At 48.2% G+C, this 25,511-nt stretch overlaps 1 protein-coding gene across 2 annotated transcripts; it reads left to right on the top strand.

The window, feature by feature from the left end:
* Nucleotides 1-140: 140 nt before the first annotated feature.
* Nucleotides 141-23,333, top strand: fbln1 (fibulin 1). Of its 2 annotated transcripts, XM_037452269.2 has the most exons (17): nucleotides 142-371; nucleotides 3,516-3,624; nucleotides 5,125-5,254; nucleotides 6,486-6,645; nucleotides 7,004-7,060; nucleotides 7,154-7,240; nucleotides 7,381-7,518; nucleotides 7,600-7,737; nucleotides 7,859-8,002; nucleotides 8,139-8,264; nucleotides 8,365-8,490; nucleotides 8,626-8,745; nucleotides 8,906-9,037; nucleotides 9,128-9,251; nucleotides 13,889-14,034; nucleotides 15,193-15,333; nucleotides 22,713-23,333. In XM_037452269.2, the coding sequence occupies exons 1-17, from the start codon at nucleotides 308-310 to the stop codon at nucleotides 22,850-22,852; spliced, it is 2,082 nt and encodes a 693-aa protein (XP_037308166.2). In that variant the 5' UTR covers nucleotides 142-307; the 3' UTR covers nucleotides 22,853-23,333. The 2 variants fall into 2 exon arrangements, with proteins under 2 accessions (XP_037308167.2, XP_037308166.2); XM_037452270.2 differs by lacking the exons at nucleotides 13,889-14,034; nucleotides 15,193-15,333; nucleotides 22,713-23,333 and adding an exon at nucleotides 9,810-13,502 and having other exon boundaries at nucleotides 141-371.
* Nucleotides 23,334-25,511: the final 2,178 nt, after the last annotated feature.

The following is a 25,511-nucleotide window of genomic DNA, read 5'->3' as shown; positions in this document are numbered from 1 at the left end:
GCGCTGAAGGGTTAACAGCTTTCATCTAGAGGCTGTACAGAAAACAAAAAACCCCCCGAAAAAACAAAAAGAAACGGTTACCGTATTTGATTAGAAATAAGCCCCCTGTCCGCCCGCCCCTCGCGGTGTCATAACCGGCCGCTCACTCCTCACGCGCCTCACTCCGCTCCCATCACCGCTTCACCCCGCACAGGAAGGAGCACCGCCGCTTGTCCTCCCCCCACGTCCCGCGGGATAAACCGATCGGACGCGTTTGCCTTTGGTCTCGTGTCTCCGCGTCCCCGGGGCGTCTCTTCTCATTCTCTCAATGGGTCCGTGCGCGCTGCTGCTGCTGGTGCTGGGCTCTCTGTTCGGACTTCTCCTGGGCCAAGGTAAGTTCACCTTCCCGAGGAAAAGTCCCCTGCTCCGGCATGAAGAACGCGTGCTGATGTGGGTGTGTGGGGGGGGTGCGCGCGTGGTGTTTAGTTTCCAGTAAGAACTCAAGTGGTAAAAGACAAAGAGGCAGAGGACTAGTTGGGGCATGTGATGGAAGCACAGCTCACAATGCATGGGTGCTTCAAAGGGTTTGCACTGGGGGGGGGGGGGGGGGGTATTGAAATTAAGGAGGGTTCAAATCCTCCCATTATTTAAAATATTACATCCATACCTACAATGAAGTTGCTGATATTGAGGGTTTTATAAGGCCATGTTTTTATCTTTGCATTGTCACACAGTTGAAAATGTCATGTCTATGAGTGAAACAGTGTCTTTGACCCCTTCGTTCTTTGCATATTACAAACTCTATAGATCATTTATATGCATACAGTTATAAAAGACTATGTGGCGTGACATTGGGGGGGGGGTTTCACAGCAGTTCTCCCTGACCTGGTTTCTGGTACTTGCAAGTCAGACGCCAAGTGCCCTGGTATGTTGTGGAGCTGTGTTAGAACGACCAAGCGTCTCACCAGATTCAGACCTATCCGAAAGCTCGTGGTTCCCTGCTCACACATGGGGCCACTTTCACAGTCAGCAGGGCCACTTTTCTCAAAGCTCTGCAGGGGGGGGGGGTTGTGTGTCACGGGTCAGTTTGGAGTGAAATCCACTCAGCCATCAGCTCGACCAGCGACTCAACCAAAACTCCGGAAAAAATAAATAAAACGTAGCCAAGAGTTTAAAGAGCCTTTTAGATTCAGCTAAAACTGCCCGGGTTGCAGCCTGCGAACGGCGTGCTTTCAGCTGTTGGGATGCGTGGCTCCAGCAGACTGCTCTGGCCCGGTGGGATCATTAAGCCCTGTTTACGCGAGGCGTCTAGACGCACTCCTCATGTGCCGCTCTGCCAGAACGGCCCTCGCAACCAGCGCCGTCATCCAAGATGTAAATCAGCTCCAGAAAAGACATTGCATCACAGAGACCGAGGCAGACTGCGTCTCGGGGGGGGAGGCGGAGCGCCTGGTTTGTTTCGTTTTTTAAGGCTTCTGGTCTCTCGATTTGGGTTTGAGAGTAGCAGACAGCGGTGGTGTTGGAATGACTGTGGAGCCTCGTCGGTTGGGGTTAGATGTCAGCCGAGGGCCGCTGTGGGAGAGAAAACCTCTCGGATAGAGCTGTGAGACCAACTGTCATTAAAACAAGACCTACTTCCATTAAAGGACGAACCTTCGCACGAGGCATTAATGTCACTAGGACATGACGTTGTTTTGTTCTTTTGCAGCAGACAGAGGTCCTTAGCACTCAGAGGCAGATAGGGAGACTTTGAGAGGGCCCACGAGAAAAGCTTTTAAAAGGCCATCTCATTTCATCCAGCTGCTGCAAGGGTCACTGGCCAGAAGATCCTGGGATGTGCCAGACTTCCAGAAGTCATTAGTGAGTCAGCTGGTTGCCTAGTGATAAATCCGCTGTCCATATTCACTCATATTCTGCCAGCCTAATCTTTGTGAAATGGGTTAATAGAACCCTGCAAACTATTAAGAGAAACCTGAGGGTTTGGTTGCAATACCTTCAATGTTTTGTTTCAGTTGATCAATGCAGAAAGGTGGTTTGATGAGGACTATTCTGGCTTGTGTTTTGTCTTTAATTTACTGCTAACACTCTGGAATAAAGAAGCAAATGTATAAAACTGAGGGTTGTTATTTCAGACACTTGTCCGCCCAACGTAATTTAACTGATTATCTGAATAGGTCGACTCTTTCCAGACTGTTGACACCAGATGCTGTGTCTCCAACATATGGACTTGATCAGAGCATTTCACAATCCCTATTTCCAATAATACAGAGCATTCAATTACTCACCAGCAACACTTTTTTCCAGCGTAATAGGTTGGACAAATGAATTTCACGGACTGAGTTTGTTATCTCTTTTGTTGTTTTGTTTGATCTCACGGGACTTATTGGTAATAACCGTTTGGCACACTGTTGCTGGTTTAGGCCAAAGGAGGAAAAAAAAGTCTTAAGCGGCAAAGCTATTACACGTTTGGCAAATCAAACAAACCACAGGCCACTGAATGCACATGATGGGATTGGGGCGTTTGGTTGTTTACAGAGTTGAGGCATTCCACCCTCTTTAATCCACGCAAATAAACAGTCGCATCGCCACAAAGTTGGTTTTATTCCAACAAAACAAAAGCAAAAAAGTCCCGTCTATTTAAATTGGCACATTTTTTAGAGAAGGCTATGTAACTGGCCGCATTGGTCAATGGTAATATCCTTTTCGGTTTGGGTTAGATCTCCAAATGTGATCATTATAATCGAAAGTAATCAGTAATCAGCGGTGTTTGGCAGTTCAATACTGCTTAAAGTAAAAAAGTATTAGGTATGGCCTAAATTCCAGTTAAATGTCTTGGTGATCTGGGATCAAGTCTCCTCCTCCAAAACTGGAGAATACCAAACAAAAACTTAATATTACAAGTGGATGTGCGCTGTTTGTGATGCCTTTTGTGGTCATCATGCTGCTCAAGTGAAATTTATATCTGACAATGATGGTGAAACTGCATTTATGTTCCACCCCACATTGACGCTAGCTTAGCAGTGCTCACTAAGCTAAACTTTTTTTTAGGGAACCCTAACCCTTAAGAACGTCTTCCTGAACTCCTAAACACCATTGTCAAAAGAAACATAGTTTACCCATTTTGGGTGGTTGCAGTAATGTTGACTTGTTTACTTCTGGTGGCCTTTTTCGCCACCCTCCTTATCTTCTATCAATAATATGAAAATAAAAAAATCCTGGTCATTTCTTACGTATGTCACCTCAAAGGCTCAGTCAGGATCTTCTTAAAGGCTATGAAACCGTCTTTAAAGCATTCCAGTTAACCACCTTGTGAGTTTTACAGGCACGTGTGATAAGTTGCCGATGCGGCAGCGTTCCATCTGGGGTCCGATCTCCTGCCGTGATAACGTCGGCAGGGCTTCCCTCCCTGCCACAAAGCAGACAAAGCCAGATGAAGAAAAAAAAAAACGACCGCTTGACAGTGCGAGGTGAAAGGGGGTGTGAACAAACTAACCCTCGCCTTCACACAAACACACCTTTGGCTTGAACCTTCACAGGTGCCGGGCAGATCTCCTTAGAAGACTGCTGTAAAGATGGCCGAGAGCGTGGCAAGGACAACCAAGACTGTGCGTCCCTCCCTCTGATCTCCGAGTGGATCACGTGCAGGTGAGCGGGGGCCTTCTGCTACTTTGCTGTCAAAAAATCTCAAATGTAGGAGTTAGAAGCCATTGACTGCCGTGCCCTGTGCCACATTTTCTATCGGCGCCTCAGAAGCTCCTGCAGTATTGGCACGGACGTGTTTGGCCGGCATCATGCACGGGATGCGCCGCAGTGCCTCAATAGGAGGTCGCTCTGCCTTACTCCCCCGGGAATCTCCGTGCACATTATTCACTCCACGTGAGAGCAGGAAACGCTAATAGTGATGAGATAATAACGGGTACTGCTTTGTAACCCTAGAGGGTGCGCTGCCACGGGTTCAGGGTACCATAAGCCGTGAAAATCGGCTTCTGATGGCAAACGCGTTTACTTTAGGCCACCCACGAGAGATCCCAAATGTGTCTAAATGATAGTATATGGGTTTTCTGGGGGATTTGTGTGGAGGAGAAAAAGGTGAATGGGAGTCAGAAAAGTTGCTGTTTCAAAACCCCAGGAAATACCTTAGAGGGGAAACACGACACAGAGGCAATAACTGGAAATGTGAACGATTGCTTCAGACACCAAAGCAAAAGTACGAAAGAAAAGGAGGGGGAGAAGAGAAGAGAAAAGAAAAACAGGACACCACTGTGCCCTTAAAAGGTTCTGCAGGAGCGTGCGTCTTCATGAGAATTTGAGATCTTCAACAGTTCATTTGGAAAGAGGTTTCTGAGTGAATGAGCGAAGCAAGGTGAGGGGGGGGTGGCGTTTTATGCCTTCTGTCTCGTAAAATCCAGACCAGACCAGAAAGCAACAACCCCCCCCCCCCCTCCACCTGATTGGAGGGCACATAAAGCAATGTCAGACAACGCAATGAAATCTGATCAAAACAGAAACATTAAGTCACTGATAGTTTGATCAGAGGTCGCGACTGCTCCAGACATTGCTTTCGACACCCTTCAGAGTAATTTAAAACATTGTATCCCAGCAGAGGTGGATATTTTATAAAGGGTTTCTCACTTTACGTAATAAATCGTTGAGGAAGTAGATGTCGGATTCTGGTCGCAATGGCAGCACTCAGCCAACCGAATTAGTGGTCAACTTTTCTCCGTTCTTACGGGACGCAGCATGCAGCAAAGGGCTGTTTTGTTTGACTGATACTATAACAAGATCCATTCTTTAAGAGACCACGATCCCACCCTGACTACAAACAAGCAGAGGAGGACAAATGTTCACTTTGGGACTGAAATGTTGATTTAACCCCACGGTTCAACCCAGTTTAAGGCCATCCATGTCAGCATTGCGAAACTCCATGAACGTCCGGTGCCCTTCTTGGAATCCACGAGGGACTTCCTTAAACCCCCCCCTCATTCACATATTTTTGGTTTGTCAACTTCGAAATCCCCACCAGGCTGGCCTCTGGGCTGAATTCAATGAGCTACACGTAACGGAAGAGTTGCATTGCACGCCGAGGAGACTGCACATGCACCACCAGGCGTTTCCTGTGTTTTATTTTTGTCTCCTCGCCGACAGGATCGTGCAGGAGCAGTGCTGCGTCACCGTGCTCGAGGATAACATGTGCAACACCGGCATCAACGTGGCCAAAGAACAAGGGGCCTGCGACGCGTTGTTCACCAACACCTGCGAGACCAAGGCGACAAAGGTGCGTCCGCCATTGTGCGCACACGCGCGCCACAGCGCGCCCTGAAAAGAGTCCCTTTGCAACGAATAAGTGCGCCGCACAACCCCCCCCGATGCCGAAGTGATTGATGAGCGATGATGAGCGATGATGTGCATTTGTGTGTGTGTGTGTGTGTGAGAGTGCGCTGTGAGCAGGATGAGGCATGTCGCTCCAGGGAGGAATGGAGCTTGTTGCTGTCAGATAGAATATAAATTCAACTCCGACTCCAGAATCTTCTGCAGGCTCACGTCCAAACACCTTTCAGCCTTTTCTTATGTTTGGATTTGGTCGACCCGGTGTGTCCCAGTGCGACACCACCTCCTCTCTATGCCCTCAATGTCTTCATAAACCTGCCACTGTTGTGATGTATTTATGCATTTTTTTCGAGCTAACTCTGGTACATTAGGTTGGAACCTGAAATGGTGCGTCAATGTGCACTGTCCCAGCTAAATAAATGAATGTAGATCAAAATCACTGGAAGAAATATGGCGGCACATATTCTCCCTTTAAGAGATGTTAGAGAGCGTTGCAGATGCTAGAACGCTGATACCTTTGGACAGACCCAGGTTAGCTTATTTCCCCCCCCTTGTTCTAGCTATCTGTCTGCAGCTTGATCCCGATCTCAAGCTGCTCGTATATCTCTCGTCAAGAAAGCCAAAAAGTACGTGCGTCGAAGAATTTTCTTAGAAACGCCGAGCCCCGGGTCAAAATGTTTTATGATGCGAGTTCTATTAGCTCTTATTTGGGCCACCTGGGAGCTGCGGGAAAACAAACCGGCGTGTTCCCGGTCGTGCTATCACCACCTCCAGCCCACATATAGCCCACTCTTAATGCCCAAAATGAAGCACAAACACACCCTTCCCCCACGCGCTGCACCTTTCCATCCCCCCACCCCCCCACCCCCCGACTGACATTAGCGCGGGCTGCCGTGGTGATTGATGGGAGCCTGCTTGAGGCAGAGGGGATGATGTCATTTCATCACTGTCTCCCTGTCCGTCTTCACGGCTTTTCATAGGTCTGTCTAAAGCCAGTCGCTCAATCAGCCTCCTTTATTTTTTTCTTCTTTCCACCTCATACCACATTTTGTTTTTTTCACTTCCCCGTGGTGCAAAAGAGAGATTATTTGCCGGCTGTGTGAAATAGTGTTTTCCTCTCCTTAAGTCGGCATTGCGCAGCAGCACAGCTCATGGCCGTTCTTCTCTGTGTTCTGCAGATGTGCTGCGACTGTTGCCTTCTGGGGATGGCGACACAAGCCAAGAATCTACCCTGTGACCAGGACCTGTCTGTGGGCTACCAGTGTAGCCTGGTGTCCCGGGCCTGCTGCTCCAATGGAGCCCCAGAAGAACCGACCACAGACGCACCAAAAACTGAATGTGGGTGGTGAAAAAGTTTGTTTGCATCAAAGCGGGTCACTCGTATTAGGTTATGAAATCAGATGCCTTGAGGGAAAACGTGCACTCAAACATATAAAATATCTAAAAATATACAAGGATGATCTTAGAAATGATGAAAATTTCAGGGTGGGATTGTCAAACATAAGCCCACACTGCCCCCTGTTGGAGGTACAAGTAAACACCCAAAAGAAGTGTGTATAACTTATAATAACCTAGATTTTCCAGCAGTGCTTTGGGGTTTTGGTAGTTTGCAGTCATTCTGCGTAAAACAAATGTCTTTGTTCCTTAAGATATATGTTAAGATGTGTACAATTGTTTCTTTTTTTCTTTCATGCAGTAGCAAACGATGAAAACACCAATAATGGAGATTCAGAATTAAGTGACCAGTGCAAAGGTAGGGTTCAATATGTCACTAAACAACACCTAACTGATGCCATCATGCAAACGCTGCGCTTGCACAGCTAACATGTTTGTGTTGCTTTTATAGGGAAATGTGCTCATGAATGTGTGGGCAATGGCACGTGTACCTGCTTCAAAGGCTACAAACTCAAGCCAGATGCAAGGAGCTGCGAGGGTAGGTGGCACTCCTGCCCCTCTCTGACTTTAAATGTTCCAATTTGCGCGGCGGAGGAATCAGAGCTCACACAATACTTGTGTTCGCGTACCAGAAAAACCGCAATAAATAACATGTCCAGCCCAAACCTCTGCTCTCAGATATCAACGAGTGCTTGTTGGGAACTAGCAACTGTCGCGGAGGAGAGCGCTGTATCAACACACAGGGTTCTTTCCGTTGCCAGAGAGAGGTCAGCTGTGGTACCGGCTATGAACTCACCGACGACAACAACTGCAAAGGTCAGGCCACTCGCCTCGGTTCCCGCATGCCTGTCCTGTGTTTGTTTAATCGCAATTCTGCAATGTGCTTTCTCCATCCAGACATCGATGAGTGCGAGGCTGACATCCACAACTGTGGCCAGGGGCTCGAGTGCCAAAACACCCAGGGGTCGTTCCGTTGTCTCCCCAAGGTCAAGTGTGGGCCCGGCTTCATCCAGGACGCCCTCGGCAACTGCATCGGTATGCGCCACGCGCCTACAACAGCCCGTGACCCCAGCTGCAATATGAGTATATCCGGTCATACTATGAGGTGGACTAAGATGGCAGTGTCACGATCTGGAACTGTCATGTGTGTTAACAGACATCAATGAATGCATAAGCCAGACGGGCCCCTGCCACCGCGGGCAGATCTGCATCAACACCGTCGGCTCCTACAGCTGCCAGAGGAACTCCGTCAACTGCGGCCGAGGGTACCACCTGAACGAGGAAGGCACGCGCTGCGTAGGTACGGGCCCGAGAGAAACCCCCCCCCCCCCCCGCCCCACGCACCCACCCATTCACGAAGGTAGCGAGGCATCGCAAAGGACCCGTCCCCCCACGTGCGTAACCACGGCGTTGCCTTTTCGCTTCCCCTCCCACAGACATCGACGAGTGCAAAGGCCCCGAAAGGGTCTGCGCAGGCCACGGCTGCATCAACCTGGTGGGCTCGTACCGCTGCGAGTGCGAGGCCGGCTACGTCTTCAACAGCATCGCCCGTCTGTGCGAGGGTGAGGCGCCGGCTCCATCCCGCTCGGGCGTCCGAGCGGAGAAGACGGCGACGAGTTGCCAGTCTCGCATAGTCAGGCGTGTTTGTGCTTCGGTTTTTAGATATCAACGAATGCAGGCACTACCCCGGCCGCCTGTGTGCTCATAAGTGCGACAACGTTCTGGGATCCTACAAGTGCAGCTGCACCACCGGCTTCAGGCTAGCCGCTGACAAAAGGAATTGTGACGGTGAGGCAAAAATTTCAACTAAGTAACTGTTTACGTTGTCGTCTATGTAGTATAGAAAAGGGATTCATGCTTTTCGGGAGTCCTCAAAGGGGCGAGGTGTCCACAATGCTCCGTCACCATCTCCCCTCTGCGCAGACTTGAATGAGTGCGAGAGCAACCCGTGCAGTCAGGAGTGCGCCAACGTGTACGGCTCCTACCAGTGCTACTGTCGCCGTGGCTACCAGCTCAGTGACATGGATGGAACGACGTGCGAAGGTAAAGTGGAACCAATTTAACAGATTTCTTAAATGTATGTTTGATATGAAATTTTCGAGCTGGTTTCAACAATGGGGGTTAACATGAAGGGTCAGTTTGAGTGACAAAATATCAATAATATTTTACTTAATAAATGTAATTGATTCTGTGCCCCTTTTAGATATAGATGAGTGTGCCTTGCCGACCGGAGGTCATATTTGCTCTTACCGCTGTCTCAACACCCCGGGCAGCTTCCACTGCTCCTGTCCGCTCAGCGGCTACACCGTGGCACCCAATGGGCGCAGCTGCCAGGGTAAACTATCCTACACGCGTGGGGGCGTGTTCCCGTCCCGGGTTACTTTTTGGGGGATGTTTTTTGAAAAATTGTTCTTTTTGTTCCCAGATGTTGATGAATGCGTCACAGGAACACACACGTGCACGGTGAATCAGAGCTGCTTTAATGTGCAGGGAGGATTCAGATGCTTGTCCTTCGATTGTCCAAACAACTACCGGCACGTTGGAGAGACGTAAGTGTACCGGGTTCTGCGCGCGTCGTCGCCGAAGACGACACTCTTCTTTACAGAGAGCGCGCTCATGGAAATGTGAAAATGAATAAACGCGAAAAAAAACCCACGGACAAACACCCGCGAGTGAGCGAGTTCCACGTTCCGAGCGGTCAGGTTTGATTGGCCATCCCACCCCAAGCTTTTTTTTCCTGTATTTAATTCAAGGCTCTGCATGTCCAGTGCTCTCAATGCCGGGGTTGACCTCGGAGGAGAAACGTCCGTGAGCATGTTCTCTCTCGTGTTGTAGAATGGGCACATTCTCATTAGCTCCATGGTGATCAGAGGCTGTGCATAACCTCTGCAGGCACAGGTGAAGAACTTCTTGCACGATCCCACCATGACCGGCCTGTGAAGTGTTGTGCTGCAGAGACGGATGTTCCTTCCACTTGCATGCCATGCACGTCAAAGTGAACTTACAACTCTCTCTCTCTCTCTCTCTCCTTCTCTCTGTGCCTTGTTTGTTGTGTCGTGTCCCAACCCGCCCCCCCCCCCCCCCCCCCCACCCTTCTCTCTTTGCAGTCGATGTGAACGCTTGCTTTGCAATGATTCTGTCGAGTGCCTGGCCATGCCCCTGAGAATAACCTACTACCACCTCACCTTCCCCACCAACATTCCCGTCTTCACCAACATCTTCCGCATGGGCCCCACTCACACCGTGGCCGGCGATGACATCCAGATTGTCATCACCGCCGGCAACGAGGGCGGTTTCTTCCTGACGGAGCAGGTGGCCGGCGGCGGCGTGATGTCGGTGGCGAAGCTCATCAACAAGGCGCAGGACTTTGAGCTGTCTCTGGAGCTGAGGCTGCGTCGCTACGGCACGCTCAGCATATACCTGGCTAAAGTGCTGGTGTTTGTTACCCAGGAGGAGCCCAGACTGCCTTACAACCCCTTACTAGAATAAACAACAAACACAGAAGTTCCATCGGGGGGGGGTTGCGCAAGTAACTGCACTCTTAAAAAGGACGTGCCATTTTAAACAGAAAGAAGGTTCATCACCCGCTGCAGCGCATCTTTATGTGGCATATACCGCATCGATGTATCCTGAGAAGTATACGAATATATATTATGGTTTCCAAATAAGTATTGCTATTAGACTTAAATTCATCTTTACTGCCGAAGATTGTTCTTTAATTTAAAAGGTTACTGCACGTCTTCAAATATTGGTACGCTGCATTGACTCATGGCCTGATGAAGCAGCTTTAAGGTCTTGCGGGTAAAATAAACTGAAGGCCCCCAATGACCCCATGTGGTCCTTCCTACAGTATCTGTGCATTATGTTATTTTCTTTCTAAAAGCCAGCCAGGATATTGCCCCCTTTCAACATTGTAAGCATGAGTTTATGGCCTCAATCGCAAGTCTTCTTCAATACGGCATGATGTTGATTTAGTAAATTCTGGTCCCATTTACAGTAAAATAGATGATAAAGCGGGAAATGCTTGTAGGGCGTGGATACCTCTTGCTACCACGGCGTTATCTGGCCTGGTGGTCGTTTTTCAATCTTTTAACTTTTAACCTCTCCCATTGTGTTTTCAGTTCATGGAAGTTCATTTTTAAAATGTAGTCGCACCTCTACCCCTTCGTGTCACTTCTGCGCCGTCATCCAGCATTTCACAGCAACGGGATTAAAATGGCGCATCATTTTTTAAGAGTGCACATGAAAGAAGAATATAGCAGACACTGTGAGAAGAAAAAAAGCACAGTTTGATAGTATATTATGTGGTATTTTACACAATCAACTTTTTAAGGACCATTATGAATTAGGTCTCAGTACATTTTTCCTTCTTAGAGGTAATGTGTTAGCCGCTAGGTGGCGTTCTAGGTCAGGGTAAATCATAAAATGGTAACGACCCAAGTCTGCCTTTAACTAAGTGTAATTTGAGGATGGTTGCATGATAAAGTCTGACATTTTGCAGTATTTTATGGTTTATGTCTTGGATGAACAGTTTTCTATTAAAATTGAAATAGGAATAACACATGTTCAAGTCAAATACAGTTCTTGATAATGGTGCATTGTGCGGTTTAATCAAATGCAGCAAAGGGAGCAGCTGGAATGTGAGGCCAAATCACAGATGGAGGCTGTGCGACTTCCTCACATAGCTTCATAGTTACTATTATTTTTGTATATATTTAGTCAAACATCCCCAACTTCATGTGTCCATAAACAAGATATTTGAAAAGTAATGAAACAACAGCTTATTTTTCTCCCCGGGTGGTTATAAAACCTTCCTGCATCAGTAACCTTTGTTAAACCAAGAACTCCTGTATTTTACATCAGCCAAGAAACAATACAAGTCAAATATCCCATCGATAAATCATACCCTTCAGTTATATAAGCCTTTTTGTCCAACTTTACCATTTATTAAGTCCATAAAGTAATTCTTCACCTCCAAAGAGCCAGACCTTTCCTCTTAATGCATTGTTACATTTCCCAAACATCAGTTACCTTGCACCGCAAATATGTCTTTCTGTGGCAGTTATTTTCATGCACATGTCTTTAGCTCCCATTACACTGCAGGCTTAATGTGAAATGCACAGATTTCCACTGCATACCGCGGGTGTAAACCCCAAAGCAGACAGATAATCCAAATGAAGGCTGAGTAAGTGACACGCGATGGGATGCAGTGGCAAAGGAGAAGGGAAATGTGCACCAGCAGGAGCAAGTATAAATAGTTTGACATGCTGTGAAGCTGCTGCCCCGAGGGCTGCGGCTCATAATAACTGTAAATTCAGATGTCCTAGGTTCCTCCTGAGCTGTTGGGCCCAGTAAGGATGCACTTGGTCCCTATTGGGGATATCCTTAAAATAAGAACATAGTGGTGTGCAGAAGGGTTTTTTTTCCTCCCCTTTGACATTGAGTTATGGGGCTCTGGGCTCTGGCCGGTGGTCTGAACAATTTGTGGCGCAGCAACATCACCGCGCACAGAATGAATGATGCCCTGCCGTGTTTGTGTTGGGTCGTTATCAATGTGCCGACTATAAATAATAATTACCAAAAAAAAAAAAAAATGCCCTAAGCTTGACCAGAGGACTTTCATCCAAACAGTGTGTTTTTCTTTCTGGTTTGAAAGTATTGGGGTTTTCTCCTGAACTGGGACACGTGACGCATGAAGCAGATGAAAAAGACTGTTCACTTGTGCATGCGCATGCACACGAACACACACACACAAGCATGTTGGAATGTACAAAGGCACACATGCACAAGTAAACATGCACAACAATGAAGGCCAATCAGCATGCAGAAATATTCATTAGCACCGAAGCTGAAATTAGCTCCAGTCGCTGCGCCGGCTCTAAAGAGGGCAGTTGACCCCCGGATCGCTATAGTGTCATAAATGTGCTCTCTATCCCATCAGAGCTTTCACCTCGTCCTCTAGAGCCCCGCTCGGGTCTTTCTGCAGCTCAGGCCGTGGTATTATAAACTAAGAGAACATTTTGTGGGTTTGGCATAGGCCAAGGCCAACTTGGACCCACCCGCTAATTGCAAATTACAAGCCCCTACCCAGCGGTGGCTTGACTTTTTCGTCAGGGGCTTCTCCCCTCACTCTCCACGGAAGGAGCCGTGCAACCCAAGCCGGGGGCCCGGGCTTTGGGCCGCCGCCCTATAGGTCCCCCGAGGAGCGCACAGAGATCCACGGCCCATGACTCACAATGCGGCTCTATAGCTGCCACGCACATTAACCGGCCTTATACACATGGCAACCCGGCTGTTTTCATAACCCAATATAACCGTGTACGGACTCGTCTCCTTTGTTTGAAAAACCGAGCTTGGATTCAAACATCTTTGACGTCGAAGTCAAGTCACAAGTATCTCATTGTTTCAAAGACAAACTCTTTGATTCGTGAGGTTAGGGGCCTTTCCTCAAAGCCCTTCACGTGGCAGACAGGTAGTGAATGGGAATGCTTGGGGTGGCGTTAGCCTCAGGGGCCGGCGGAGGCCCTCCATTCCCTACGACCTGTCACCGATTAGCCTGTGGAATAAACAAAGCCCTAAATAATAGGATGAGAGCAGCCCTGGGGAGAGGCCGGGGAGTTGTCTAGTCATGTTGCTCACAATTTAGGAGTCTTTTAGAACACTCCCTCGCCCAATAAATCCTCCTGGAGAGATTATCTGATGTGAAGCCGGGGATGCTCAGCAAAATCCAAATATTTTCCCGAGCAGGTTGTGGATCATTCCCTGGGTGTAGTAATTCAAATTCCCACACATCTTGAAATAGTGCTTTGAGAGAAGCACCGACGGGCAGCGCCGGTCTCTCCCCCCCCCCCTCGCTGGGGGCCATACGGCATGAGCCATGGCCATTGTTGGTTTATTATTCTTCCAGACCACACAGAACACGTTTGTTTTTGATGCCGAGTGCTATATCCAGGATCCCAGCTGTAGCGGCCGCCGTAGTTGTCATGCTGAGCTCTCGATTGCGCAGTGGGACGCCCCCCCCCCCCCCCAAAGGATGCCCTGTCATTGTGCGCTTTGGGAAATCAAAGGGCGGTTGACTCTCTGGTCTTTATATAGACGTTGCATAAAGGTCGGAGGGCGTGGGTGTGTTTGTGTTTTCTCTTTTTTTATTTTTTTTTATTTCAACTGTCTGTTCCCTTCCTCTCAGAGCGGCGAGGCTTCAGCGCTCCGACACCATCCGCTGCATAAAGTCCTGTCAACCCAACGACGTCGCCTGCGTCCTGGACCCCATGCACTCCGTGTCCCACACCTTCATCTCCTTGCCCACCTTCAGAGAGTTCACGAGGCCAGAGGGTAGGTTTTCGGGTCAACGCACGTGTTGGTTAACAAAGAGGTTTGAAACCCACAAAGGAGAAATGTTGGATTATGTTTAAGTGCAACAGTTACAACACTTTTCCCAACAGTTGGATGGTAGGATACCACTCTCATATTTGTAGGATAATTATGGAGATTTAGCCAGTGGACGGTTAGTTTATCATATCGTAAAGCTCCGAAAGGGGAAACTGATACAGTAGCCGGCTCTGTCCAAAGGTAATAAAGCCTCCGGTGCCAGCAGCACCAGAGTTGGTTTAAAACAAAACCCAAAAGTTGGAATTGTGTGTATTATCTTTGCCTTTTTCCCCTTATGGACAGGGCAGCTATTTCTCACCGTTTCCAGCCTTTATACTAAGCTAAGAAAAGCTTGGCTGAGGGCTTTAGGGTCACAATGACTGTAGGGCTATAAGTATGGGCTATAAATATGAGTATATTGATCATCACATAAGATGATTGACCAGGAAGCACATTCATGTATTTCCCAAAGTGTTTGATCTGAAGTTTTCAAGGTTGTTTAAAAATGCATTTTACATTTTCACGAACCACAGAGAGGCCCGTAATGGATGGATTTTTTTTGTGGGTCAACGTGGTCCACATTCCTTTTTTTTTTTCTCTTTAGTTCCACTTCATCGCCCCTTTAATCTCCAAGCTCCCATCAAATGCGTTTTACTTGCAGCGATCAGAATCCATATGACTACCTCTGACCCCCAAATGAGTTATTCCACAATGTGCATTCCGGGCTCGGCTGGCCCACACCAGAGAATAAGTGGCACGCTGTTTGGATGTGAGTAACCCCGGTAATCACTCGCAGGCAGTGACAGCTCGCTCAAGTATCTAGTGGCTGACATGCGACGCATGCTTCAGACACGGTGATGCTGAACGCCACGAGGAGCCGGGCCCACGTCACTCCTCGTGAGCTCGGATTCGAGGTCTAAAAAGGCTTTGAGGCCATTGAAAGCCCTCAACCTCCCTGTGACCCTAAAATAAACGTAGACATTTCCATCTCCAATTTTATTGTTTTTCACTTTGAAATTAAAAAAAGGAAAGAAAATGAGTTTGAATTGTCTCGGCGGTGCAAGTGATTACCAGGGTTTAAGCTACTGAAGCCTCTTGTGTCTCATTGTTACCTCCCAACAGAGATAGTCTTCCTGAGGACCACGGTGCCGGCCTACGGGTCCTATCGCTTAGGCAGTTACGACGTCAAGTTTGACATCCTGGAGGGCAATGTGGACGACGCCTTCGACATCATCAAGCGGGTGGAGAACGGACTGTTTGTGGGTGAGTGCAGGAGTTCGACCTGGTTCTGTACGTCGTGGGATTTGAATGCATCAAACGGGCAGCTTTTTTCCAACTTTGCATTTTCCTTTTTGTGTCACGCTGCGGGTGCCTTTCCCGTATTTTCCCCCGTGAGTGTGACTGTCTGCCGTGTCCTTGATTGTTTCCTCCTGCGTCCAATCAACTGCACCTTCCCAGTGTATTTAAACCAGGTGTGTCCCTCCCGTCTCCCTGTTGGTCCTTTAGTTCATGTTGGGGAGTCTTCTCTGTGGGCTGATAGTCCTGGACCTTAGTTTGCCCACAGCCATTTTGTTATTTTACTCAAATAAAGGGTTTTGGTTTCGGGAAAAGTAACGAGTCCGTGTTTGAGTCCCAATTCCCTGACATTTTGACAAAGGGGCTGTTTTTTCCTACCCGAGATCCATTTTGAAATGCATTGAATTTATGTCATTTTTTTCTTTCTTTTCCCAAATCAAAGTCACGTGTGTGCACATTGAGAAGACAAAGAGCGCACAAATCACAAAGTACATCTGACACGATCCGCTATGGTCACGGCAATGTTGTGGCATGGCGTTGCTGTCATCATCTTCGTGGGGGGGGGGGTCGTGGTGTCTGCGTCTTTGGAGAGCTGTCCTCCGAGTGGCTCTCTCACCCAGATCTTTGGCATGCATGTGCACAGACTCGTGGTTAAACAAAGTACCATTTAATTCACTTATCTACGGCCGTGCTTATCCCCGGCGGATCACGATGGAGTCGCGTGAATCCAAACTTGTGTAGTCGCATGCACGTGTGATTGCAGTAGACAAGCAGTTCGTTATAACTACCTGTCTCACCGCTGCCAGCGTGCAAAAAGGAGGAGCCGACAGTATCGGTGTCAGTGTGAGTGGGGAGAAGCCACGCTCAATGCTTCAGTCTGTGGAGGGGGGGGGGGCGATGGTTGCTGCACGCATGCATGAGAGCTGAAAGTGCAGCATCTTCTGCTCGGCGTGACGGACAAAGAGAGTCTTGACGGAATGTAAGGGAGAGAGGGGAGGAGGGCGGAGAGCACAACCGTCATTTGTTTTGGGATTGGCGGCGCATGCAAGTGTTTCTTTGTTGTCGGGTGCTCATCAAACGCGTCCCGATTCACGCACAAAGGGGGAAAACGCTTGTAACCAGCGATAATTGACATAATTCACTGCCAGAGCGCCTATAATTAAATTGCAATATCTTATAATAGTATGTTTTTGCTGGAATGCGCAAAGTTGTGATTCTGCAGGACGGATAAGCCTTATTTTGTAATATATCCTCTGTGTGTGTGTGTGTGTGTGTGTAAAGGATTTAGTGATAAATTCCCTGTTTATGGTGGTCCTCATTTGCAAGGGCAAGTATGCATGTGTGTTTGCGAGGGAGGCAGGGAGACTTCAATTGCCAGAGAGCAAAAGACAAAGTGAGAGACTGTGATTCAACGAGAGAGGAAAGAGAGAGAGGGGGGGGGGGGAACATGCGCCCAAGTAATCCCGGGCGCTTTGTCTCATGTGGTTAAACGTATTGTTCCGTTTCCCCCGCGCTTTAGGCCTCGGTGTCTCGCCGAGCATTAGAGCACTTAAACTGACGAACCACATCAAAAGGCCTGTTTGTGAGGAGCCGGTTCTCTCCCAAAAAAAAACCCCCATTGGACGCTCGTTGCATGCAGCTCGTTGCATGTTAGCACCATTCGCCCATCGCCTTTCCAAACTGAGGCCCCCCCCCCTGTGCAGAGGAAACCCTTTGGCCGACGGGCCGCCCGCTGTGAAGCGAGGAGTCCACGGCCCGCGGCGAAGGCCCTCTTGGTTTTTTTTTTTTTTTTTTGTGGGCTTTGCCGCTGGTGCTTTGGCCCGCGATCGCTGCTGTTGCGCAACCATTGTACGAGGCTCGCTGACGTGTCACTTTAAAGGAGCTTAGTTTCCAGTATCTCCAGTGTCTCCAGCAGCAGTGTTAAAGCATGGTGGGATTTGAAGGAGTAGCAGACATTGAGGCTCCACTAATGAACCGGTGGCGCAAGTGTTTTTGGCCACCGCTTGTGTTATTGAAAGAGAGAAAAGAGGCAATTAGGAACCCTCAGAATCCGTTACTTACTTAAATAAGTGATTCTTGAGAGGTTTGATTGACTGGCGCTCTTTTTCGTTACGCTCTCTCGCCCGCTCTTTCAAACCTAGACGACTGCACGCACACACACACACACACAGGCAGATAGTGTTGCACACGCATATGTGAACACACACAGGCACATAGACGGAGGCTGTGAGCCCGCCAAATATTGGAAGAACTCTTTCCTAGCTCCTGGTCATCCATCACTAGCTTTCATAGCACTGTCACATCTGGAAGACAACCCTGACAGCCTCACGCATCTGTGCAAACATAACAGGCCCTTGGTGCTCGGAAAACATGATCAGAACAAATCAAACACAAACAGATTCCCATGACAACCACGGTAGCACCGCGGCGGCCAACCGCACAAAATCCCTGCAGGTATGCAGGAGCGAGACACTCAATCCTCAGCAACAGAGCCGTCATTTGTGAGCACATCATACACATATTTGGAAACACAAACAGTGGAGGAATGCATCAGTGTCGTCCCCCCCCCCCCTCCCGCGTGTGATTGCAGACAGGTTGTTTGACTAGGCCTGAGGAAGGGGTGATTGACTCTGGCAGTCGGCAGGTGTACGGCCCTCTCTCTGAAAACACTGGCTCTTTTATCTGGGAGCAAGCGCTCAATCTCTCACCTCCGTGAGAAGCGCTGGTGGTCCCCTTGTTTTGATTCATGTGATATTTATATGTGGACAGCAACAGATAATAAAGCACCTTCTCGCCTCTGGAGGAGCCTTTCATTTTTGAAACACAGGTGGAAATGTGCCTCTGCGGTTTGTTTCCCCCGAGCGGCGAATGAATGCCTTTCGCATTTACCTGTTGGCACAAGGGATGGCAGCCAGAGAGGCAGCCAGGTAGATGAATGGACGAGGAGGCGGGTGGGAGGGGGGGGGGGGGGGGGGGGCAGGTAGCCGCGGTCGTCCTCGGTGGCTGGTGGAATGTGAGCCTGCCGTGTGAGACGTGACTCCTTCAGAGCCTGGTGGGGCTCGCGGCTCCGGCTTCCCGACCGTGCTTGGCGAAGCAGGAGGAGGAGGAGGAGGAGGAGGAGGACGGCAGCGGAGATAAGCAGACGACTCGCTCTACGTCTGAGAGGCTTTCATTCGGATGAGTCATGGCGTGGCAGCCGCGGGGGCCCCGCCAGAGCGCGCCAAGCCCATGAGGAATCCTTGTCTGTCCCGCAAGACATTAGTACGGCTAATCAAAACAGGGTCTCTCTCTCTCTCTCTCTCTCTCTCTCTCTCTCTCTCTCTCTCTCTCTCTCTCTCTCTCTCTCTCTCTCTCTCTCTCTCTCTCTCTCTCTCTCTCTCTCTCTCTCTCCGTTCACCAACCCCGCAGTCAAACACACGGCGCGGTTTTTAGGGTGGTCCTCCACCACCAGTGTGCCGATCAAGAGATAGCGATGCATATAAGTCACGCTCAGAGCTATACCGGTATGTACACACTAGAGTAAATAATGCTTGCAATAAAACTGTCTCAATAATTTACTAGATACACTTATCTTCCTTCGGGGTGATGATCTTTTAAATATATTCTCTGCATTACTCCTTGCGGTCTGGCACTGGGATTTTAAGATACTGTGACTTTGTTTGGGTAATTGCTCAGTTCAAAAAAATGAATACTCTTCTCATCCATAACGAAGTACTTCAGCAGTTTATCAAGATCGTAATATACTTTCCTCTGTTTATAATGTGGATGGTGAACATAATATAAAACGCAAACAAAGCAGCATGCTTCGCATCTCATCCATTTAGTCCACATTGTCAAGTCTATTTTCCGCTCTTTAGTTATGGGTCTTAGCGTTGAAAGGTCACTTGTTGTATAGTGCAAAGGTTGTGGTGAAGATAATGGAGCATGTTATGTCATCTCAGCTGCTCTGGCCCACAACTGCTTAAAACAGAAAGTCCAAGAAAAGAACCAACCGATTCCCCCCCCCCCCCCCTGGCTACCTCTCAATGATGTCACTAACCGGTTTGTGACACAGTCCAACGATGACCCACGGGCCATTTGAGAGAACTGTAAGTATGACTTGCTGTTAATTGACCTTAAAATATCAAACCGCGCGTGCTGGCCTTTTCGGAGCTGGGGTGGGCAGGGCTCCCACCCCCTCTTTGGAGTGGTCAGAGTTGTGTTTGGACAGCCTGACCTGGCTGGCTGTCCCTGCACCAGTGACCAGGCTGTAAGAAGATCAGGGCCCCCATCGGGGCCCCTGCACTCAGTCTGTAAAGCTTGGACTATATTCCTGCCGTTCTGAGGGGTTATCAAAATGAAATTGGTCGCTCTGCTAATGGGGTAACAAGGGAGCGAGTTAGCATTTTTATTTTGGCACGTCTCCTCGCTTTTATGGAGTTTTCTGGAGGAGGAAGTTTTGGGGCTTTTAAAAAAGAACCAATAAACCCGATAACCGGCACGTTTGTGTCAATGGCCGCAACGCTATGCTGTAGCTATTTAGCGATACGGTTTGATGAAAAACACATCACATTTTCAGCCGTAATGGTGCAGAAGAATGTCTTCCACTTCCCTCTTTGCATACTGGAACTGTGTGCAGCACCTGGATTCTCTCCAATGGTTTCACTGCAGTGAGCATGCGTAGCGCCGCAACCAGTGTGTCATTATACGATATTGTGGTGAGGCCAAGGCATATTTTTCATTTGTCTCTGTGTGTTAAACCCGTTCATTTTGGATTTTTTCATACACATCCTCGCTGAGTTGTAGAAACCAGAAAACCAAAAAATTGCACTGTTTACTTGTAACCCTTCAATATCGCGGCGCTCACGGCCGTGAAGGATGATAAATGCCTCTGGGCATTTGCTCGACTTTGTTTTGTGGCACTTTCTCTCCTACTATTATGTATTTACTTAAGGCTATTTATTTTACTTTGGAAGCTACTTTATGGTATGGCAGACTGTTTTTGGAGAAGGGACAGCTGTTTGTTTGATGGTCGCAGTGGAAATCACCTCTGCACCCTGTGGCAGATACCTCACTAAGATGGAGAGATACCACAAACCTCTCTGGCACCACGACTGGATCTGCTGCTCGGGGACTACAGGCCGCAGATTACGGGACCTTGCCGTCCAGTCACAGGGCAGATTGTCGGCTGTAGGGCTTTAGAGCCAATCAAAGTCAACCTGTTTTGCCTCACAGGCCGGGGTAAATGTTGAAGATGAGTGTGCAGTTTCGCTTCAGGTTCACTGTGAGTGTGTTGAGGCCCAGCTGTTAGCTGATGCTTTTCCCCTCGTCTATGATGCCACTGTGCTCTTGGAGGGAAGCTTACGGAAACAAAGAGTCATCATGGTCACGCGCACTGGCTTCAGTTTCAAGCTCTTTTCCTCGCACTCAAGGCTGCGCAAAAACCGAGTTAAACAAAGGCAGGAAGTTGAATCTAACATCTTTCGACAATTCAAGTGTTCCCACAAATCCTTACAGTGACCGTGATGCTTCTGATGTTACCATACATTCCTTTGCTTGTTACCCCGCCACATAGCATCGTTTTAATACGGGAGTTTTCCGTTTGGAGGGAATTTGCGGATTTGGAGGAGCTATTGGACTTTCTACCAGAATATCACAAATGAGGCCTATGCATTCGCTAATTAGACCACAAACAAACACACTGCGCACATTGCACTAATTCGTTTTCAGTTTAGACTCGATAGGTTTCAGTGTTTTTGTTATTTATGGAAGGGGTAAGATTGTTTAACTTTTTAGGATTTTCCAAGGCAAGCTGCAGTTGACACTGAATATAAAGTGTTAAGCCCTGGTTCGATTTCGGCTACACTTCCTACAATTAAAAGAAAGCTCTTTCATGTGGACTGAATCCCATATGTCTTTGCGGTGGTCCATCTTAGGCCCATAAGATCTTACTCATCATCATTGTGTGCTCGCTCAAACCATCACTGAAGCTTCTGAAACAAATTAGGACAAATCATGAATTTCTCAATTCACTTTGAGTTGCCTGCCATCTCGGTTGGCTTATGTCTGAAAAAGGGTTAAAAAAGGCAACGCTCACAATCATTTCATGTCTTTTTCCATGTCAGTTGAACCTATAAATGTTTTTGACTGCTGTTAGGTGAAAGCAAAGAAGTCCAAAAACACCAAAACAAGGGGGCAACCCTGACATTGACGTGGGCCCCATTCCGCACTCCTCAGCGCGCTTATCGCCGGAATCCCCTGGAATCTGAGTTGGAGAGGGACGAGAGAGCAAAATGAAGTGACGGACAAAGAGAGAGAGAGAGAGAGAGAGAGAGAGAGAGAGAGAGAGAGAGAGAGAGTTCAGGCTTCCATAGCTTGCCTCTTCCAGATTTAAAGATGGATTCTTGGAAGAATGCCTCCATGGCTGTATCGCGTGACTGCGACTGCTCCCCTCCATTAAACACATGGGACTCATTTACCCTGGTGGGCCACAGTGATGGTGCCACAAACACCAGCCCCCCCTCAGGAAGGGAAGAGAGGGGAGGAAGAGAAGGAGGAGAATGAGTGGGTGGGGGGGAGGAGGAGGAGGAGGAGGAGGAGGAGGGGGGGGCTGGTGGTGATCTGCCATCATGCAATGCCAGGGTCCCAAAGGATGCAGCGGACGGTGCAAAATGGATCATCGTCTGTCCCGTGGCGAACACCAAACCAACGGGTTTTACTGCTTTATTTCAAGTACCACGGAAAAGAGCCTCATAATTCAGACCGATTGGGGCGGTGGTCCGTCATTTGGATCCACGTCGAGTTAAATCCAATGAGTCATCACACTTAAAGCGTAACTGACTCACTTATGAATGAGAGAGGAAACGGGACAAAGACAGGGGATGAAGGATGGCTGAAGGCGCAATAGGAGGACGGTGCGTGGCGATTGTGCTGCCAGACTGCACTCTGGCGATGGCTGTCGTTCAAATGGCCCGGAGCTGGAATCCCTCGGTGGAGAAGAGGCCTGCAGACAGCCTGCGTAAACACTGGCATTTTCTGTAGCCCCGTGTAATGTTCACTTAGAAAGCGCACCCCCCGATGGCTTCCATGGGCCTTCAGCCAATGCTCTGCTGCAGTGGGTTGATTCTCCCGTCTGTTTGACCACGATAGAGGGTGTCTCTCGTCCATGGAGAGGGTGGAAGGTGGGAGGGAGGAAAGCAATCCGGATGGTTTGGCTCGATAACACCCAACGACTTTTGAATGCTCATCCCAACGGTTCCAGCTGATACCTCAAGTCCGTGAGGCCAACCCTTATAGCGTTGTGTACATATCTGTGGTCTTCACTGTCACTGATGCACTTCTTCTTCCTCGTCTTCTGTTTCCTTCAGGTGTTGTTCGCCAGGTGAAGTCTGTGATCGGTCCACTTGCTACAGTACTGAAATTGTCCATGCGCAACCTGACAAGTCAAGGCGACTCCGGCCAGAACATCATCAACGTACATGTCTTCGTCTCCGAGTTCTGGTTCTGAGAGGTGGACGTCAACCATCACACCACATTGCATAATCACATCCATTGGTGACGCTGTACACGTCGGTTTGGTTGTATCACTGCATGGGTCTGTGTTACGGTTTTGATGGTCTGTTTGAGTACCTGTGACAGGTTCTGAGAGGTAAGGCTACTCGCTGCTTCTTATGAGAGCACTACACTTTGTTTTGTTGCCAAGCTCAGTCTGTACACTTCTGCATCGCAAATGGCAAAATAGAGCTAAATATGGAGAATTTATGTTATTGAAAATGTGTTGTGAACAAAGACATCCAGTCAACGTTTGTTTCAAACTTGAAAGTGCATGCATTTAGAAAGGACATTGAAGGATACAATGATTCGATTCCACAATATTCTCTTTGTGACATTATACGCCTTTTTTAAGCATTCACTTTTTCTCAATTCTTGTATGCATAGGATGATGTATTTTTACTATGAAATAAACACTATTTTAGTTAAAGTCTTTGTTTAGTGTATTTAAGTTTTCCGCTTCAGGTCGTCACTGTGCACGATTTCTTCCCGTCTTCCTTTGGAATCGTAACTCTTGAGCCTAATTCTACCCTTTACCCGTTTTGTTTTATGGGACATATAGGGCTGTTAGTGATTTTTTTTCAGGATATTTTCAAAAGTTATGTTGGTTTATTTCTTCACCAGTAACATATAGACAGTTTTTTACACATCAGAACACTCAGAGGTTCCACATAGACAAAGTAGTACCAGAGTTAATCATACAGTTACTTGTACTTGCATGAACGTGGTTCCTATAACCGAATTCCCAAATTCTACGATGATCAATTTCAATGAATTTCTCAGTGCATAATGATTGACAGAGTGGATGTTAACACTTCATTTAGCCTACATGCTAGCCAAAAAAATAACAAGTGAAATGTGTTTTCATAATTCAGTACTTTTTGACTTGCTGAACCCAAACGTAAACTTGTGCAATAACCTTGAGTAAACCATAACACAATGACAGGAACCTGGATTATGACAATTCCGACATGTCAATATTAGCCGACCAACACAAACGTGCAAATACAACTATCGTAGGCAGTTTCCGTTCATTCATGGCGGTTTGTGGAAGGTCAGTTTCCATAGTGACATTTAGAACAACGTTTACTTTGCACCCAATGATATCTGAGTTGCAGTTAAGATAATATATTGACAGCTTGTCCTCAGGATGCCCTCAGTAAAGTTACTTGTAGGCTACATAAGACTCTGTTTGAAACACGGGCGACCGATGGTTTCACTCACGTCCTTTCTGGCAGCCATGCGGTTTCAGGGTATTTTTTTGAAAATCCTCTTTGCTAAAGCAACTGTGGGAAGGGAACAAGGTGGCAGCAGTAGTTTTAGACCATGGGCATGGATACCATGCGACCACATTCCTAATTACATTGATCATTGAACCAGAACATCCTCTCCCCATCAAACACGAGGGGACATCAGACAGCGAGCGGGCCGAGCACATGTCAGCGACGGCCTGTAATCATCACTGTGGCCCGAGCCTCTCAACGCTTCAAAGACAATGGTGGAGGAGACGGCATACATCAGGGCCCTAAGTAGTCTGCCGTGATGGATTTTAAGGCTCTGCTGAACAGGGATATCCTCTTCTGAGGAAATAGAGGCCAGCAGGTCAGCCTCGTGGTCGACATGAAAAGAAGGAACAAATGCTGTGTGTGTGTGTGTGTGTGTGTGCGCGTGCGTATGTTAAATCACTCTTACATCAAAAACATGTTTTCTTATTTATTCAAATATAAGACTGTGACCATATGTGATATTAAAGATTATATTCCTAACGGTTTGGAGAACGTGTGGAAAATAATGTTTATTCAGAAAGTTGAGAAATCGCGTGTGCAATTTTTTGGGGAGAGCCTCGCGCACACGTAACCTAATAAAGGGTCTGCGTGGGAGGACATCACCCAGGAACAGCCAGGCGGGCTTTTGAATTCGGGACAGTGAGGGAGGCTCGGCCAGCGTTACCAAACCACGCACATGTGTGGGGACGGACCACTAGAACATCCTCAGCCAGAACCTCCATCCAAAGCCAGGAGGGAGCCGCTCGCGCTGGAAGCCGCCCGGTATGACTAAGCCCAGTGGGCTCTGACGGGTCTACGTAATGGCAGGGGAGCGGACCTGTGTGTGTGTGTGTGTGTGTGTGTCTGCACTGTTTGTTTGTGTACTTTGCTGTGGCACAATAGTGGTCGGGCCTCTCAATACAAAGTGGTCACGGTGGTGTCTGGCCCAGAGAGGACAGGGTACGGGGCTGATGGGTGTCTGGCCCAGGCGTTGGTGAGGCGGACGGATCCCAGACGGAGACCAGAGGTCCTCGGGAGGGAGGCACGTGCTCGGCCGACTCCTGCGCTCGCCCACTCCCTCTTTTTCCTGGCGTACTTCCCCCGGCTCCCACCGCAACACATGTTATAGGATATAAGCGAGTTCTTTTAATAAATTTGGGGGTATTTATTTTTTTCCTCTATTCTACAAACCACTGCTACTCATTACCATAAACACAAAAATGTTTCTTCTAGATGGGCACTACCAACTTGCAGTGGTTTTGCTTCTGTCCCACTGAGATTCTAATCTTTGCAGTTTGTTTCAATTTGTTGATAATAGGTTTATTTACATCAATGAAATGCAAGAAGGTG

Source organism: Pungitius pungitius, chromosome 6, assembly GCF_949316345.1.
Source record: "Pungitius pungitius chromosome 6, fPunPun2.1, whole genome shotgun sequence".
NCBI lineage: Eukaryota > Metazoa > Chordata > Actinopteri > Perciformes > Gasterosteidae > Pungitius > Pungitius pungitius.
The sequence above is the reverse complement of the archived record's forward strand: the minus strand, read 5'-3'. Positions and strand labels throughout refer to the sequence as shown.